Source organism: Epinephelus fuscoguttatus, linkage group LG19, assembly GCF_011397635.1.
Source record: "Epinephelus fuscoguttatus linkage group LG19, E.fuscoguttatus.final_Chr_v1".
Classification (NCBI taxonomy): domain Eukaryota; kingdom Metazoa; phylum Chordata; class Actinopteri; order Perciformes; family Serranidae; genus Epinephelus; species Epinephelus fuscoguttatus.
Window position 1 is genome coordinate 17324403 of NC_064770.1, and position 20491 is coordinate 17344893.

At 39.6% G+C, this 20491-nt stretch overlaps 1 protein-coding gene across 1 annotated transcript in view; it reads right to left on the minus strand.

Moving 5' to 3' along the window:
- Positions 1–738: 738 nt before the first annotated feature.
- Positions 739–20491, minus strand: part of elfn1a (extracellular leucine-rich repeat and fibronectin type III domain containing 1a) — a 102752-nt gene continuing 82999 nt past the window's right edge. The window contains exon 3 of the mRNA XM_049561335.1: positions 739–7139. Within this exon, the coding sequence (XP_049417292.1) occupies positions 4396–6765 (2370 nt within the window). The 5' untranslated portion in view covers positions 6766–7139 and the 3' untranslated portion in view covers positions 739–4395. The remainder of the gene's footprint in view (positions 7140–20491) is intronic.

Here is a 20491-nt window from a genome sequence, read left to right on the forward strand (position 1 = left end):
TAATTTTAGTTTGACTTCAAAATGGTTTGCTCATTATGTATCTTAGTAGAAATTTAAAAAACACTAATATAAAAGATTCATATCAAGATTGTTGAAATGTTACTATCAATTCATACATTGTTATTAATTTTTTAAAAACTGATATCAGTATTGGCCCAAAAAAATCCAGTATTGGTCGGGCTAAAAACAGACCCAGCTCATAACTGGCAGAATGGTGAAAAGAGCAGTGAGCAAGACAGTCATGTCACATGTTGATGGACATTTCCACTCTGGCTGGGATGGCAGCACATTGTCATCGGCAGCTGAGACGGAGCCTGAAGGCACCGCAGCCAGATTCAGTGGTCAATGGCTGTTAGCCTTTAAGTGATTCTGGCCAGAAGTCATAATAAAGATGCTGGTGTATACTGTATGTGCACCCTTAACTTTATTTCACAGTACTTTGTCTGAAAGCAGATAACATAGTATTTAGAAATAAAATAAAAAAAAACACACATTTTTGTGCTCTTGTTTGTTTTGATGCACTTGAACAACAACTGTTGATCTTTCTAAAGGTTTTATCAACACTCTTATTAGACACAGAAGTGCTACAATATGCAGTATAAAAAACATGTTGCTAAATAGCTAAATGAACTAGAAACCTGACAGCTCTCAGAAGATACTGAAATGCTTTTATAAAAATAACAACAAATGGAGACTTGTCAACAGTATCAACATTGAAATGAAACAAAAGGAAATTTACACTTGTACACATATCCCAAAATCTTAAGGCGGTTGAAATATTAAGTCAGACAACCAAGTTAACACTTTATAAGGTGCTTACATAACAAATTCACATCAGGCTCATGAATGCTTCATTTCACATCAATGAATAATATCAGCGCCATGACACACTTAGATGAAATGGACGCAGCATTATGACACAAAAAAAAAAAAAATACAAATGGGCTAACCAATGCCTGCAGTTATACTTATATACTCAATGTCTAATGTGACAAAAAAGAGTTGATGGAAAAAAAATGATAAATTCACTCCCTCAGGTCAGCTCTGCTATCAGATTGCAGAGTCTGATCCTCACATGAACACAAACTACAAAGAGTATATTTGCCCTACTTTTTTTCATTTTTGGATATTGAAGCATTTGTTGTTTATTTACATGCAAAGGACTGCACATTTTTTTAATGTGCAAAATATGCCATGTGACCAAAACTGGCTTTATTTGGGAAAATGCAGCAAGAAATAAAATTAAAAAGAATGATTTGCCCAATTCTGGAATTATTTTAGCTCTAAAAAGTGGATTATCATCTTTCATCTGTAGATACTGGATGTGTTTTATTTAAAGCACCACAGATTCCGGACAAAGTCATATTAGGGTAGCAGCTTTATGCAACATAATAAAGTACTAATTGGTTTTATATGAATTTATTAATCAAGGATGATAATAAGAGTGTCTCTGTCCACCTGTTTTTTAAATGCACTTCAGTTTGGACAGTATAAAACCTGAGGGGAAATGTTCTTTTAATTATGTCATCTAGTTGCACCCTCTGCTCTTATGCAACAGTTTAATGCAGGGGTGTCAAATTCATTTCAGTTCATGGGCCACGTACTGTACAGCCCAATTTGATCTCTAGTGGGTTGGACCAGTAAACCCGTTGCATAATAATCTATAAATAACAACACCTCCAAATTGTTCGATTTCTTTTAGTGTAAAGAAGTACAAGTACATTCTGATGATGTTTCCATTTCAGCAATGTGTCTCAGTTTTTCTACGTTCAGTCAGTCTACTAATCACTGTCATTACATGTGCAGTTTTCCATGCAGTTCCATTCCTATATAGTAATGTAACCATGTCAAACTAAAGTGGTAGCTATTAAGGGAGGAGGTTAGGTTATCTCTTGCCTTACAAACCATTTACAAATCAAGAACATTTTGTATCAAAGCCGCTGATTGACACTGTTTTGCACAGTGTTTATTATCTTTAAATATGACCACAGTCAGTAGCCTATTTATTATTTTTTTCAAAGAACAGTATTCTGCTAGTTGTAGTATTATCTGGACAGTTTTAAATGATTAATGGTACATGGACTGCACTTATACCTTGTACAGCACTTTTCTAGTCTTTCGACCGCCGAAAGCACTTCTACACTACATGTCACATTCACCCATTCACACACACTCACATACCGATGGAACAGCCATTGGGAGCAATTTGGGGTTCAGTATCTTGCCCAAGGATACTTTGACATGAGGACTGAAGGAGCCAGGGACTGAACCGCTAATCTTCCATTTAGTGGACGGCCCCCTCGACCCCTGAGCCACAGTCGCCCCTTTTATGCTCCATCTGCCAGACTTTGCCTGCTTGCTGTATGTTAGAAAGTGGTGTTAGACTTCACAAGTGCATCAATATTAGATATGCAAAGTCATCTAGAGGTCTGGATTGGATCCTTTAGTGTGCTGTATGTTTGACACCTCTGGTTTAATGGCTCTTGTCTGGAGATTTAGTATCACCAACTGTTAGTGTGATCTAATATTGGCTCATCAGTCGTGGATGAATACATGGGCTAAATTGCATTTTCTTTTGAAGATTTTTCTGGTAATTAGGTTAATTTTTTGCTAAATTTGGATGGAAATTTGACAAATGAGAACATGAAAGTAAAAAAGAAAACCTGCTGCTGCTTGGGAAAATTGTTAATTTTGTTAACTTAAATTAAGAATTTACAGTTCAGGATCTATGATTTCTTAATATCTCTGCAACCTCAGAAATGTATGACTCAACTGTTTAACCTGCTGTTCTCTAATTTTGACATTAGGGCTTACAGTATTACGAGTCTTAAATGAGTGGGAGTGTTGAAATACAAATTTATTGCTCATTCATGAATATGCAATGAATCATCATGAGCCCATTTGGAATAGGTTATATAAACGTCTTACAAAGAAAAAAGCGTTAATATTTACTCAAAAAATTTCATGATATACAAATTCACAGCCAGTAAGTCAGAGGATTCAGTTTCACATTCTCAAATTTTACTCTAGCACGTTGATATTCGTCTGGTACGTAGCTTTCATAATATACAAAAAGATTTAACAGCCTAGCAGTTAAAAATCAAATGAAACCTCTCAGCAAGCAACAAGGCCCATCTGAACAACAAACTACTTTCCTGCTTTATCGGATCAGACATTATGCAATATAATACACTGGAAGAAATATTAGCAAAGGAAAAAAAACACAGTCGTTAATAGCATTAAATAAATATTTCCTCACATAAAAGCTGCCATAGACAGATCAGAATATGTATCTGTTACATTCATCCATCGGGCTCTCTTGCAGGGAAGAACAGCTGTCTGTACCTAAACAACAGGTGACAAAGTACAGCTGCCTTCCCTTTTGAATGTTAGTGATTAATAGTAGGCTTTCAATACCATATCCTGCATGTGGATATTATTGTTTCCCAATGTTTCACTTAGTAACCGATACAATAAAAAAAGGAAAGAGAGTCAACATGGACCTACTGCTGTATGTTTGTACGATTCCCAGACCGTGCAGAAATATTGTAAACATTTCAGCTTTTTCTACTTTGGTACTAAAGATACAAATGATGGTTCATGAAACTGATGATTGAGACTTTCATTACAGCATGTAATATACTGCATCTTGCCTGCATGAAGTCTATCAGATTTCATCCAGTGAGTACTGCGTTGTGTGATTAAGGGGACATTAAAATGAAGTTGTCTGTATCTTTTAAACGCATGTAAAAGCTTTAAAAAAAGAAAGAAAAGATTTTTTTTTTTTTTTTTAAAAAAGCAGGCGGTGATGGTTAAAATGACAAAGTGGCTGTTTTTCAGCAACAAGTTATTCTAAATGAACAGCGCTCCATTTGATAAACCTGATTCATCCACTAATACTTATCCATTTACACAGCAAACATTGCAAATATAGATACCCATATCTGTACATAGTTTCGTTGAATTAAATATATGCAGGGAGGGAGAAAAACAAAAGTTCTTTTTGAATGAAGGGTCCAGATAGTTCCTCAAAAAAATATTGAGGCTTCGGTAGACATATCTTCATATAATAGTTTCATATTACACAACAGCAAATCCACTGTCACAGGACTTGGCCATGCGATACCCAAAAACCTATAATCCATTGTAACATATATATTATTAATTTGCAATATATTTTCTCTTTAATAGATAAAAGTTTTCCCGATGAATGCTTTACATAATATGACAAATTTAAAGACTCTTTACCCCATTTTCCTCACAGTCAAAAGAGAATGTGATACACGTGAGTGAGTAGTTGATTATAATATGGAAGTATCCATTGATTCAATTGTCAGATGAGGTTCTTGTGTCATTTCTGCAATGTGTGGTCCATTTTAAAAACACCTAGAGAGGTTATGATTTCTGTTGGGATGATACACCTTTCCAGTAGTCTAAAATATCATGCAGGTCCTCATCCTTTGCAAACTGGACTTTCTTACGCAGTGCATGGCCCGCAGCCATGTACTCCTCATCTTTGTGCCGCTTCCGGTGGAGCTTGAATCGCTCCCAGATGCTGTGTGAAGGTTTGCAGTAGTATTCAGGACTGGAGGAGTAGCTTAGATTATGATACTGAGATGACAGCTGGGAATACGCTAAGTCTCTGGAGCGGGAGTGAGTGAGAGGCTCCAGCATGGAGGACTTGTGGCTTTCAGGTCCTTCAAGCTCCTCTATCTGGGCGTCAGGATATGAGTGCCTGTGGTCACTGTACTGACGGATCTTCTCTGCCTCAGCCCTCAGGATGGCGGCAGCAGGTGTTACAGTGAGGATGGTCTCTCCTGTTGGGGAGGTTTTCTCTATGTACTTAGATTCAGAGCGATAAGGCCTGGGGCTTCGCATGGGCCCTCCAGTGGCAGTGCTGGGCCTCTTTGGCGAGGCATCAGAGGACCGATGCCTCTGCAGAGAGTGGTGATAGCTGTCCTTATACACTGGGGACAGAAGGCCAGATTTACTCTGTGGGTGTTCTGATATTAGTACGAGCTGGGGCTCTGCAGTGGACACTGCTCCAGATTTCCCTTGGAAAGAGGTGGATTCTGACTTAAGAGCATCTATGCAGTTGTTAATTATCTGATTGACTTTATCTACCTCTTTTGCAATGGTGGAAATCTCTGCCACTGACCCCTGGCTATTCCCAGCCATTCCCATATCACACTCCCTGCGTTCATGGTGATCCACGCTTCGCACCTCCATGTAATTTCCTTTCATCATTTTAGGAGTATCACTTATCTCTTGAAATTTGTACTGCTCCATTTCAGCTGCAGATGGTAAATATGGCATACGTGCCATGCTCTCCCCGGCCAACAGCTGCTTCTGTGACATTCGAGATATAGTCCCTCCCTCCAGTTCTTGCCCATATTTGAGTTCTATTATATTTTTCTTCAGGCTGCCTGCTTTTTTGTGCTTCTCATCTTGCTGTCGCTTTCTTCGCAAGCAATAGTAGACCACACCCAGGAAAATGACCATGCTAAAGAGGCAGCCCAAAATTGTCATAATGTAGTGAGTAGCAGTTGCGTTGTTTACAACTCTATCCTTTCCATTCCAAGGGCCAGTAGTGATTGTCAGACAAGTGTGGTTGTGTCTAAGAGAATTACGTATTGAAGCGACACAGTATGTGTAGTTAGTGTGGGGTTTAAGGTTTTTCAGTTCAATGTCCTCCTTTATATCTTTCAGGTTTTGAATATCTGTGAAAAAGCTGTTGTTGTACAGAACCAGGATGTACATCTTCTTGTAGGGGTAAGGTATCTGAACCGTGATGGTGGCACCTGTATTTGATACTTGCTTCAGTTTCATGAAAGGGTTTACTTCCACATCATTGTAGGTTGTACTGATGGTAATGTCTTCTGGTTCAGTGCCTGAGGGACAATCTTCCAGCCCACAGAGTGTGGAGTCGGGTGGGGGCGTCGTGGGCTCAGTGGGCATGGGAATAAATGGTGTCACATAGTCATCCGTACACACAGTGGTGAGCATGTGGAGCGCATTTCGATATGTTGGATTGTTTGGATTCTGGCTCAGTAAACTATAACCAGAGACGCCAGGTGGGGAGTCGCAGACCATTCGCTCATTCGTCCTGTTGGGGAAAACTGAGAGCCATTTGACAAAACCGAGTAATTCACAAGAGCAGTTGAAAGGGTTGGTGTACAGCTCGCAGGTGGTCAGTTTAGTCAAACTGGTAAACGTGGACCCATCTAATTGCTGGATCCGGTTCATGGAGAGGTCGATGTTCTCAATGTTGGGGCATTCCCAAAAGGCATTGGGTGTCACAGTCTCAATCAGGTTTGCCTGGAGGTAGAGGTACTGCAGCTTTCCTAAACCCCTGAGGATCCCTTCTGTCAGGTTCCGCAACTTGTTGAAGCCCATCTGAAGGACTTGTAAGTTAAACTGAGCAGAAAAGGCCCCATCCTCTATGTAGGAGATTTCATTCTTTGTCAGGTTCAGGTAGGTTAAGTTGGCAAAGCGACTAAGGGCAGAATAATGGATACTTTTGATTTTATTTTCATTCAGACGAAGGTCCACAATGGTGCTGTTGATATGCTGTGGGATGGCCTCATAAGGTGGTTGGTTTTGGCTACAAATTGCAAGCCATACAAAGCCCTTTTCACCCTCAATTAACCAGCAGTCTCCGCTGACTCTGCCAATATGAGTCAAATATACAATGGCTACAGACCAAAACAAGGCACTCATCACCATGCCTAAGCTGCAGGCCATTGGTGCTTCTCTGAGAGTCATGTGCAGGGCCAAAAAAATGAGGAGGGTGATACCGCTGTGGTTTCAGTGCAGCTGAGATGATCCTTTTGGAAAATCAGCTGGATGTTCAACTGTTCCGGGCCAAAAACAATCCTTTTATTTGTCTCCTCCTCATTGATGGATGGTATTGTCCCCATGTACCAATCAAAAAATAGTTGAGAATCTGCCCTTACACTGAGTTTCTTTCATTGAGGTTTGCCTGCAGTGAACTTGTGGTGAAGCTTAAAAGAGATTTCACCGCCTCAGGTTGGCTTGTGCTTTTCTCCTTAGAGGTTACCATCATTGAATGGTCTCATCTTATTGTTCCTGCCACTGTCTTCCTTTCTGTGTCGTTCTCATGTGCACGGAGGAATAACCTGCAAAAGACGAGAACACATAGTTGACATTAATTACATTTTATCAGAATAAGAAGTACAATGCAGTTTAAAAGCTTGGGATCGCCTATGACAAAAGCTCCATTCAGTACAGTCAGATGTCTGAGAGGACAACTCTATACCTCTGAATAGTCTTTCATGCATTTAGATTGTAGAAAGTACTCTTTACGAATATATGTTATTTTGTATGAAGGGTTTGTTTTGCACATGGGGAACAAATCGCTGTATGATCCAACCAGACTGACAATTGAAAGGGCAGGCAGAGGCAAAGATACTTCTGAACAACAGTTCAGTAAGACATTGGTAAAAGAAACTGGAAGCTTGACATCAAAATGTGTGAAGGTTTAAGTAGGATTGAGTTCCTTTTTTACTGTCAAGTGCACAATAATACTTATAAAGCCCCTTTTCCATTGCACAAAAAAAGAAAAAATACCCGCTAACAGCTGGCTTTTGCATGTAATGGGAAAGGCTACAAAAGGCATTCACTCCTGGGACAGATGACTCTGCAGTAATTGTAGAAAGTTATCCAGCTCCAATGGGCTCCGATTGGCAGTGATGGAAATACGACTCTCAGGTGAACGCGCTTCTTTGATACAATGGCATGCTGCCACCTAATTCTGTCTACCCAAGCAGCGCTCAAACATTGTTCAAAATTAGTCTGCACAGAGTTTGAACCACCAAACCATTTTCACTAGTCTCTATGCACTTTCTTATATTTACGAAACCTGTTTTCCAGTGTGTCCATGATGTTGAACGTGACATACCAAAAAGAAATAGAAAGGCAGATTGTCTACTGCTGCCTCATGTATACTGTTCTGATCTACTGGCAATGTGAAATCAGTCTATAACTCGTTTAAGTGGGTTTTTCACGTTTAAAAAAAATCTGCATATACCCACTAATTTTGGTGGAATAAGGGAATTAACAGGTGTGCTGCTTTAGCAAAGTGATTCTCAACACTTAACAATAGAAACAGAAGGTTGGTGTAGCACTGTTGGAACTGGATCAGGGAATATCGCCTGAACATACTTTGGACTGACACTTCACAGTTTAAACCTGTTCAGTCTAACCACTAAGTACACTGCGGAGAGCTCAAAGAATAATGGCTTCCCAAAATATTCAGAACCCAGTTGCATCAAAGTGGTTCAGTAATGATTTAGGGTCACTTACAGTTTTCTGGGGTGGAAAAAAAAAATTCAAGTTTAAGCTCCAACAGTATTTTCCTCTGTCATGCCTCACTGTTGGGACTTTGACTGAATTTAAGTTTCAGTCATTAAATTCATCTTATTCTGGGGCCAAAACAATTTCAGATGTAATCACAGCATTTATTGTCTGAATTATACAGCTTTTTAAACCCTGTTAAAATAGCTATCATCAAAGTGAAGAGGAAAAACATAAATATAACAGGTGATTCCAAACTTTTGAACGACAGTGTATATCGCTTTTGTTGGTATTGAAATGTTGCATTCAAAGCCTGAGATTCATGTTTACCGCTTGCCCTCCTTGTTCATTCCCCACCAATTATTTTGTACACAATTTAAGAGGTGTTTGCAGTCCCTGTGGCAGACTGCAATTTCAGGAAACTGTTGGCCAATTACCACTTGACAGGTTGGGGAAAGCAGGGTCCCTGTTTTCACACCATTAACCTGAGGACTGTCAGACACAACTGAGGCAGGCCAATGTTAAGAAGCTGCATTAAATCAATTATAAAACACTACATGAAATGACACTTTGGATCAGTGTATTAAGGGTTTTCCTCCAAAAACCTTCATGTGTAAATTAAAATTCTTTTGAGCAGTGATTCTGCAAGAGAAAAGAGGGGAAATTGAGCACAAGGTGTGATTACTGGATCATCCTAAATTAAATTAAGATCTTTTGTGAAAGGGAGGCAAGCCATGATTGTAAAAATGGGAGCAACAGCGCTTGCTCTCTAATCTGCAGAGGCCACTGCAGAAACAAATTCCCCAAATTGTATTTTCTTTCTTCTTTTTCTTTGGCTTCTCATTAATCTTGCTTCTCGAAAACAAAATACAGCATATGACATCCTTATAAAAACTTTGTTTGCTTTCCAATACTCCATCTGTTTTTGCTGTTTGGGCAGTTTCATTCAATAATACCAGTTTATCCACTCAGTAGTATAGTCTGCAGTAACAGGTAAACTGTTTGGCTAGGCAGAAATCCTTTTTTTCTCTAAATATTATATCTAAAGCAATTCTATGTAATTTTTGCTGAATAGCAGCCACTGTCGCCACCAGTGACAATTACATAATGGTAAATAGTCACTTGTTATGCATATTCATGTTTCCACAGGAGGCTACATTCCTGTTGCATTTCAACTTTTCATTCAGCTACAGATTTCTATCGCTTTACTTCATATTTATCTGTTACATTTTATTGTTTATTTAAATTTGCACTACTTTCAACTTCAACTTACACTTTATTTTTGTCCTTGGTTGTACAGCAAGTAAAAACACATGAAGAGGCATGAGTGAACACATAAGAATGTACGTACAAAACAATCAGGTGAGCTTAAACAACAGTGAACACGAAGCAAATTGAATCATGAGCAGTAACTGAAGTGAACAAGGGTAAGTTAAGTGCACTGTGACCCTGCAAGATGGATAAGATGGGTTACGAGACAGCAAGGCTTTTTGTCCCCCCCCCCCCACTTTCTGTGCACACAAGAAGACACTATGGGCTCAACTATTGTGAACCAGGCGGCGCGGCCAGATTGCAGTCAGGTGCACTCTGCCAATTGGGAACGCCTGTGGTCAGGCTCCCTTGGTGCTCCTGTGGCACATTTGGACGCAGGGTTGGATCAGAAAGAAGGTAACATTATAAGTGGGTGCATTAAAAGCTGTGACAATCACGGCTTGTTACATTCACTGCTTTCTCCCCTTTTAATCACTGAGCTCTCCCCATTATGAGGCACTGACAGTTTGGGAACCCTGCACGGAGTTTTCCTCAGAGGAAACTTATCATTGTGTGGGATGTGGATTGGAATTTGTTTTTAAGACTTTAGTTTGAAACCCATACAATCTCTATCACATCATTTTGCCCATCATAGCCTCCCATTCACCTCTATTAAAACTAAAAATATGGAGCTCCAGGTGACATTTTGGCCAGTCTCATTTAAAAAAAGATGACACACAGCCATTACGCCGCTTAAATGGTGTTTTGGATGGATTCACCCGGGTGAAAGACTGACAGGAAAAGACAGTTCTGAGTTATATGCAGAGTGAGAAGTTTTTTTGTAGGTGTGTGAACTGTTTTAAATGCATCCTGTCTCCAACATGCCTGTTGATATGCAGAAGAAATTGTGGAGAATTATTAGTCAAAATAACGTGTTTAATGCACACATTAAGCATGAGGGGTCCGTGGTTATTTTTCAACAGTCTGATGCTGGTTGCAAAAAATATAACCAAGGGATCTGCTTTGCGCAATAGTAATTTGACAGTATTGGTAGCACTAAGGCACACCAGACAACAGGAGTGTTGATATTTACATGTTTGAAGAACCCTTCCCAGCACCTGCAAGCTATTATAGCGATAATTACCAAAAAAAAGCCCCAACTCAGTCAGAGCATGCAATCTCTGACGTGATGTCAGCAGACGTCACCTACATTTTTGCCCCTCCCCCAATATTAAACCCAAGGTGGCACCTGTGACAACTGCTCTTGTAATTGTTGTATAGTTGACTATAAATGACTTTGAACTTTGCTGTTAAAATGTATTGAAACAACAGAAACAACAGGAAGTTAAAAAAGAGGCAAACCGGTTGCACAGTTGCACAAGAATATTTATTAAACGTTTGCTAACATTAGCCACTGTAAACTCCTTGTCATACCAGGCCAAGTAAGGCCATAGCAGTAAAACTCCTGACTGTATTAAACTTAACGGGTGTGTTTTATTGCTTAAGCGTTCAACTTTAAATTTGTGAAAGAATTGATGTGCTATTTCATCTTTCAGAAGTTACATAGCGCTGCTTTACTTCAGCAGAAGTTGTTAAAGGGTCACCATTACGGTGACCAGACATCCCCGATTTCCGGGGACAGCCCGCGACTTGGGTGACCTGTCCCTGGTAAAAGCTGTCCCTGAACATGTCCCCGATTTTGACATTGAATGGGGGAAAAATGCGTGCAGACTCAAACACCAGTTATTACGGTAGTCAGTAAACGCATTGCCAGAGAAGACATCGTATGACTTACAGACGTTATCAGGAAGCACGACCAGATGCAGCAGCATCAACAACAACAATCTAGAGGCGGCAAAAAGAGAAGAGGAGACCAGCGGCCGTGTGTGTGTGTGTGTGTGTGTGTGTGTGAAGTGAGGTAAAGTAAGTATGATTGTAACATACAGTGCGTAACATGCAGGAGAAGAAATAGAAGGAGAAACTGGCTGAATGTAGTCTGTCCCCCTGATGAGTGACTTTTGTGAGCGCACTTTATAAATGTAGGCTATTTTTTATTTTAATAAAGTAGCATTTTGTTGATGTTGTTTAGCCTTGCTGATGCTGTTGCATGGGTGATACAGTTATTTTTATTGTATGAAAAAAATAGAGCAGATAAAAAAGAGCACAATGACTAAATTATATAAGTATATTACCAAAAGTGATGTTATTTCTTTAAGAAACTATTGATGTCACCCATTTTTTTGATTGCCACCTTTTGTGTCATAAATATCAGTTCAGTATTCAGGTATGAGTAGAAAACTTTGACCAAAAAAAATCCATCCTCAAGTTAACAAGATTAAGATATTTTTGTCTTCCTCCGTGGATGTATGGTTGGTGATGTCACTCATTTGTTTGATTGCAACCTTTTGTGTAATAAAAGCTGGTCAAAATACATGAAAAAGTACTTGTCCCCGTTTTTTATTTCATAATGACAATATTTAATGATTTTTCACCGCCGCACTGAAACAATTTTCATTTCAGAAATCTGGTCACCTTAGTCAACATACTGCTACCGACATGGACATGAAACAAAATATTTCATGCTGCCTGCGGCTCAGGTACGCAGCAGTGCTTGAAAGACTGCCCTTACCATTAATAATGTCTTTTGAGGCAATTTGTTGGATCAGTTTTAAAATGCGGCAAGGGGATGTTTATACTAAATTGCGGGGTGAACTATGTTTGTGCAGGAAAGTAGTATCTGAACTTCAATGATTGTTAGAGGAAGGATTTTATCCACAGAGGAGTTAAAGATGTACTGTCATCACAGTGGAGTCTTCAAATCAAATTGGATATTTCTCTATTATAGTTAGAATACAATTAAGTAGACCATCCTTCCTAAAGGAGAGATTTTTTTCAATTATTTCCTGCACTGTTTAATGTCATCTTCACCATATTTATATTAGTTACATATATTAGTATTTACAGTGATCTTGTAATAACCATTCATTTGTAATTAATGAGATTATAAATCCTAATGTGCTTGAAATGAGCGCATCAACCCAGAGATATCGATATGTGAATTTTTCTCTTTTAGTTCACCAGCTCTGCCTCTGACACAGTCAGAGTGGGTTGCCTTGTGGGGGGGACACAGGGGGTGAGGAGGTGCTATTGTGTGTTAGCGGTCATGGCTCCTCACAACAGGGATAATCACTGTTAGAATAGAATAAATGTGACAGTTTGTGGCAGAGAGAATATACTTCAAGTTGAAAACCCCACCTGCAATCATGGACCTAAAGGCCACTCCTGCTGTCATATGACCTTTTTCTGAGTTTAGTTTATCCCATTACAATCACGAGTGTTGTGGTTTTTCTCATCTTACGTACGGTTGTGACACTGGAACATAATCACTAATTTGTCAGCAGTCCAGGGGCCAGTGCCTCGAGGTGCTGCGTCCAGTCTGAATTTATAAGATTTCTGTAGGAATACGAGTTGGGAGTTTCCCCTGTCCACCTAATGAGGGTTCAATCCCAGGATCCTCTTGCATTGAGGAGACACTGCTAACCACTGATCCACAGTACCATCCAATAAGAAATCCACACTTTATGTTCCCAAACAAACCATAACACATTGACAAAAACCTACAGAATGGCATGCTACGTGTTAAATCAGAATTACACTTTAACAGAAGAATAATAGCTGTAACAGAATGATTCTACATCATGCTATTGGGGGGAAAAGGCATTCAAGCTCTCAATCTTCTCCAACAGTAAACACTGTGCTGTGTGCTGATAAAGTGATACATTGGAGCACTGATAGTTTAATCTGAAGCTTTGCATATGACACATAGATTTGAGTTGGCCCAGAGGGTTAGGTTATATGTGAATCTATAGCTTAGCCTATTTGTGATTTATGTTCCACACATTTACTGTAATTGGGGAAGCTGGTATGTCTTCATTGCCAATTCACTATCGCCGCCTTCCAATTCCCACTCTATACCAAATGTGGGAAACAAATGTGCAGCACAGCAAGCTGTTTTGCGATGTGCTGTATGTATGTAAACTCTGATAGTTTGTTTAGTGGCTGTTAGCATGAAGATTTTCTTGGCAATATGTGAGGGATATATGTTCCACAACTGATGGCAGACCCTGTTACTGAATGTCAGTCCTGTGCAACTACAGTGAACTGCAAGGTGTGTCCATTAGGGCTGCAAAGGGTTGGTAAATAGATATATATATATATATTAAAAAAATAAATTAAAAAAATCAAGGGAAGTTAAAAGGATACTTTGCAGAATTTCAACCAGTTTTGCATTATAAGAATGGGTAATATTTTAGTGCATTGTTTAACTGTAATATGAGAATTTGTGACCAGGAAGTGGGTGGCATACTGTTTCCTGTATTGTAAAAACAGAGACTTAAAAAAATGAGATCCCAGGTACAATTAAGAAGTGCTGAGTTTTACATGTTTTCAGAAACATATTTTAGCTCACTGTTAAACTGCAATTCGAGAGCGTTTGTTACCAGCTGGCTGCCATATTGATTCCTTTGTTAAAATCATAGGTGTGTGAAGAGAACTGGATACAGTTTTTGAGGCGGGGCCCCATTTATTCCTGTCTGAGTTGCTCAGTAGCACATGAACCCATAAACATTCAACTGCCAAGTATAAAATTAGAATTTTATAATTAAAATTATAAAAAAGACTTGTGTTTTGCACTTTGCTAACTTGAACTGGGTTGAAATGATTTAATGGTGCAGCGCTTTCTTGACTTTCCAAATGTTTTAAACTGAGCAAGGTATGAGTAAAATGAGTCATTCAAGGTGGTTGTGACGCTTGAAAAAGTGTATTCACTTATTTACAGATGTCTCTTTCACAATGTAAGTTCTTGGAAAATGTCTCTTTAGGCCTAGCGGCATCACATAACGGACTCAGAAGTTGTAAGTCCACTATAAGGCCACTATAAATATTGGATTTAAAGCCCAGCACACTCCCTGGGGGCCTAGTCAAAATGGACAAGCTCACATTACATCACCTACCAGCAGTCTGGTGCGATGCAGCACATTCTGGTAGTCGTAGGTTTTCTACCCCTTGAGTGAAAGGTCATGCCCAATGCACAATGTGAACTTATTTGGGAGGAAAAGCACATTTAGAAATAAAAATTACTGGGTGTTTTGGCACGATTTGGTTAGAAATATGTCATTCTAATTGAATTATTACCGTGCATTGCATTCAGTAGCGTACTGTTTCATCACATATACTGATTATGTGCCAGCATCCCATTAAATAGGAATTCAGCCAAATTACAACCCTCTGCACACAGGGAGCATTCTCCCTTCACGTTTAAGCTACTCCACTGCCAAAACTCCTGCACTGTCTGAGCCAAAGGACTACATACTTTCATGCAAGTTTTAATTATATTACTTGCTATTAATTGCAGATAGTAGCCTAAAGGAAAATACACAGTTTATAACCTGCTAATTGTTGCTTGCTGGCTGTGACCATGTGGGATGTAGCTTAAGCATGCTGATTGAGGAGTTTTAATCAATCTAATTAATACAATTTCCATTAACACTTTATTGTCAAGCACTTAATTTCATTTAGTTGTTCAATTAGTTGTTTACTTTGAACCCTAAGTTTGCACACAGCTCACATTGTCAGCTTGAATTTTTTTTCCAAAGTACTTTTCTCCTTGGTAGATAGCTAACTCCCCACGATACATTTCACATTGTATGTATGTAACAAATTCATGATTTTATTTGGCATATTCGTGGATTTTTTGTCTTCAAAAAGTGTTCTGTTCACGAACATAGGGCTTGGTCTTCAGAGGGTAAATCGACTGATTAATTGGCTTTTTCTTTTCTGTTAGACGGATTTATAGTAATGTCTGTATGATATGGTAGAGAGTTTGTTTCTATCTGCATATGTCATGGTAAATACAGTGTGAGCCAATCACCCCATTAACTCACCCATCACTCCCATGGTCAATTTTCAACCTGAATGGCAATTTTGCAGCCCCCATGTGCATCCATGCTTTAAAAGTGCATGGTCCCAATGCCATTCAAAGGTACATACAAGACAGTATTTTAAGGTACAAATGAAGGGAGTTTTTGGCGCATAGACTCTGTTTTTAAAATTGCAATTCTCCTTGGGTCACACAATGCTAACAAATGATCTGCAATCAGGCTGAGATGATCTAGTAAAAGCATTGGTCAGCTATTCAAGTGCGGATAAAGAGGAAAATAAATGCTGTGGTGGAGGACACAGCAACAGAATGCCAAAGGCTGCCATTACGAAACCACCTTCATGACGACAAAAGAGCAGCGGCAGAGGAGCATTGAAGAAAAGAACACTCTCACAGCCCCTGAGAGAAAAGAGGTTCCAAATCAAATGTTCCATGAAATGAATATGAAAAAACACAGCTCTGCAGAATATCTGGCAAGGCAAAGGATTTCTTAAAGAAAAACGGTGACTTGTTATTATTCCCCAGTCTCTGACCTTTATCACAAATACCACATGGCAGAGAGCGAGCTCATCTGACCAGATCTCCATCCGCTCACAGCGTGGCGCTGGTACAAGATCCTTTAGCAGTTAAATGGAAGTTAAAGTTAAACCGGAGAAGTCTCGTCTCATTTACAATGCATTGGCTGTGTTTTGTTTGTCCACAGTGACTCACTCTAGTGAGCCTCCAACTGATTCACTGCCTCACCACTGAAAGCCATGCATAAATTACAGCCAGGCTAGTTTCCTGTGTTAGGGTAAACACAAATACACAAGTATGCTCACAATGATAGGTGATACCGTAGTTTTGGCATGCCGATTTTGAATTCAAACACTGTATCTTCACTCTTGCACTCGCGTCTGAATGAATTCGCAGCATATGCCAACAACAACACCTGTGGCGCTAAGTTGTTAGGGGAAAAAACAAAGCAACCAACTACATTGAAATATTTTTTTTGTGCTTTGCCTTCATGCAAATTACATTGTACTGTATATGCAGATCTTCAAATGAGCCTAGGCATCCAGCGGGGTGTGTTGCCTTATGAGAGCTTAGGTCTATTTGCCACCACAGACCCACTTTCCATAATGGTAGCAATCTGTATGGTCCAGTGCTAGCCCTGAGTGCAGCAGGCCAGAACACCCAAGGCATCAGAGCTGAGTATATTCCCCTATCAGACACAGGCAGCCATTCCGCAGTCTCTTTTCCATTTAGGCTTTATGCGCTGGGTAATGAAGGCTTTTCTTTTTCTTTTCCTCTTCTGTGGATAACCTATTGAAACCCTGCTCTTGAAGAATGATTCAAACACTGCCTTGTAAATTCTGTTCCAGCTGCTCAGGGCCTGTTCATACTTCACTTATACTCAGTAAATCATCGGGTTCTTTTTTATTTATTTTTTTTTTCCATGAAAAAAGACTAGAGAACATCACAGAGACTGTAAATGTTTAGAAACCGAGCTCTGTCTTTATTACAGACATTTCTGGTTGCACGCACCCATACTACATTTGAGTCAAGAATCGTACTTTTTCAGAGTTGTTTACTAAAATTCACATAAGCATTTGAATGTTGATGCGGCCTTTTAAAGGAGAGGGTTGAAGCAGGTGTTGTGATAGTGACAAGTTGGATCGTACTTTAAGGGGAATCTTTCAGATGCAGTGGCTCTCTGTGTCTGGCTGGAGTCTTTAAATGTGATGTAGAAGAGTCGTCCTCTCTCACACAGAGCCTCAGGAGTGCATCTCCGCCACAAGAACCCTTGCTTCAAGGCAAAGTTTGACAGGAGCTGCAGATGCCACATTGAGAAAAACGATCTTGAAACTACTTCGTCTCCCTCCCCCGTAAACAGCCGTATATTGTATGCAAACCAACCAGACTGCACCTCCACGCCCTCTCTGGCTATCTCTGCCTCTCAGTCCCCTTCTGTTTGTCAGTGTGTCCGTCCAAACAATTTCCTCGTGCATACTAAATGAATATTTTTCTGTTCTATCTCCAAGTGTCTACAAAAGCGTGATATCAAAGGATCTGATTTTTTTTACAGTTTGAGTCCCTGCTTTTTCTTGTTTCCCCCCGTGCTTCCTATCTTGTTCTTTGTGACGGTGAAGGTGCCTCAATCTCTATGGACCCTCCTCATCCATACCAATGACTGCCCTTTATTTGATGTCATTGAAAATGCATGCGCTTCTTGCTGTGAAGAATGAAAAAGAAGTAAAGATTGGAAACCAGGAGTGGAGAATCAATTGAGTTTAAATGGAACTTCTTCTCTTGGGGAAGGAAAACATTGTGCTCATTGAGGTACTGAATTGCTTTGGAGGGAAGGAGAACGAGGGCACATATGCTTGAGTTATATCAGAGGATATTAAACTCATACATTAATTACTCTGAGAATATTGCCCAGAAAAGAAGTGATGGTCCAATCTGCATTGAGTACTGTTTGCTCAAAGTTCTCTTTTAATGCCATCACTGATATACTTGTTGGACTTGGTGTGTGTGTTTTTCAGTAGACAGGAGCTCAGCAAATGTAGTTCTTAGATAGAATAACCTAAGTTTTGAGTGAGGAGTATTGCATGCCACCTTGATGCACTGAATCCATTTGTTTTCTAGACAAAGCCTTTCATTCCTGCATGACAACTGGAGTTACTTCCACATATAAAACAGAGCTAGAGAGCTTTCAGCACCTCCTGAGGCTGAAATAAAGTTATAAATGTAGTGATAAAGTCCTGTACTTGGAGTTACATAATAGAGGTGATTTGAGAACATTTGACAACACTCATTTCCTAAGAACTATTTGAATGACAGGGTTTATGAGTCGGCCTAATTCCCTACAGTAGAGTGACAGCAATTCACAGAAAAAATGAATGTTGTTGGAGGCATCGGATACAAACCAATATGGCAAATAGTTGCTTATTTAGCAGTTACAAAGCAACATTATTATTCTGGTATTCGTAATTTGGTATCAGACGTTTTCTGTTTTCTGTTTGTAGTTGGAGCAGTAGTGATCAATCATGTTTGAGCGACAGGTAAACAGGTCGTGTGGAGAGGCAGAATGCATTGGCCAAAATTCAATCTTAGAATCCATCAGCTATCATTTAACAACAATTTAGCTTCATGTCAGCTTTTTTAAAAACTGATCTCCATTCATATGTAGATATCTTTGTGATAGAGAATAGCTGACAGACTGGCACCTAACAGAGAAATCCCCTGGCTAGACCAGATCTCCAGTAATATTGTCCCTAGAGGCTCATCGTCAGACCGATAGCCGAAAGGTTCTGAGATTGGGTCTCTACCAATTTATGGGAGAAAAATCTTTCTCTTTAGCTTCTAAATGCCCCAGTATGTCCACCAGCTAGTCACTAAATACAGTTTGTCTGTCTGCTGTGTGATGCTGAGCAGGTAATGTACAGTTTTTAGAACGTTTTCACTGAACCAGCCGCCTGCTGATGTTGAAAACAATGCTAAGAGATTCAAACAAACCAGTGAAGTTGCAACCAGACAGCTAAACAAGTGTATTGTTAGTGTGTCACCTGCAAATGTATGGCAACAGTTATTATAGTGGTATTGTTATTCAATGTGTTTCGTGAAATTGTGTAAAAAGAAAAACAAAATATTGATATAAGCTTAATTTCTCAAATTGCAATTCCTGAAAACTACCACAAGGGGGAGTATCCAACAAAATGAGCGCTAATTGTAGTTTCTGAATAACACTCAGTAATAGTTAAAGGTTTCTTATCAGAGAGCAACCTGCTGAGACAACATAACTGACTTTTCTTTGCCATTTCCTGTCAAACAGAACAAAAACAGCTTTTGCAATGTGTATGATATCATCACAACAAAAGCAAAATGGTTTCCTTTCTCTCAGTATTTTGATCTATCATCACTGTAAAGGCTCCTTGACATCTGTGCCCCTAACACATCTCTTTACCAAGGTTTGTGTAAATGCAACAGGAAAAAGCATGTTTGCTTGAGTGAGTGATTTTGTGGTTGTGCAGAATTGTGCAGTGTTGGATGTATAAGAGAATGGGCTACAGTGTTGGAGGCGGGGCCCTATTTATTCTAATGAAAGGTGCTCAGTGGCGCATGAAGCCAAAATGGTTTAACTGCGGTGTATAAAATTACCTGAATGACAGGCACTGCTCCTGCACTATGCAGGCCATAGAGCAGACACTCTAGAAACGTATGTTGGCCAAGCCGCCTACTTTGGGTTTAGCGCTCACTTAACTTGAATGGGGATAAAATGTCATGCGGCTCCTCTGGATTTTCCAAATGTTATCGGACTGAATGGTTAAAGTCCTGATAGTGAAACGAGTCATTTGCAGGGTTTGTGATGCTCAAAAAATGTACCCACTGATTTACAGACATCTCTTTGTCATGTAAGTCAGTGAGAAAAGTCTTTTTGTGCCACAGGGCATCACATGATGGTGTAATTACACTGTTTGGCCACTACAAAGTTTGGCTTTAAAGCCTGGTGCACTTCCTGCATGCATCAATTTTGTAACTAATGAATTTGAGCTTGAGTGTCGTTCAATCTTGCAACAGTTGCTCGTTTTACAGCAGCAAAGGATTTATGGCAGAATAAACAGCACAATTTTCCCTGGTTCTCCTGACCATCATAGGAGCCTATTCGCCCATATCCGAAGAAAGGTTATACAACATGAAAATTACACAGCATAGCTTACTGGTGGCTGGGAGCTGTACTTTTGGAGTGGAAAAGACACAGTCCTGATTGTCGTTAGCTTGCAAACCCCTGGCAACCACCTGGCTCCAAGGCCATCCCTCCCCGTTAGCCAACTGCAATACACCGGCCGGAATATGTTTCCTGGAGCTTGGCTAAGCGTGTCCATTTGAAATAGATATCATGGGCCATATTCACAAACATTATGAGAGTACTCTAAGAGAGCTCCTAACTCTCTCTCTCTACTAAAACTTTTAGTAAGGAGTCTTAGCTTAGGAGTGATAAAG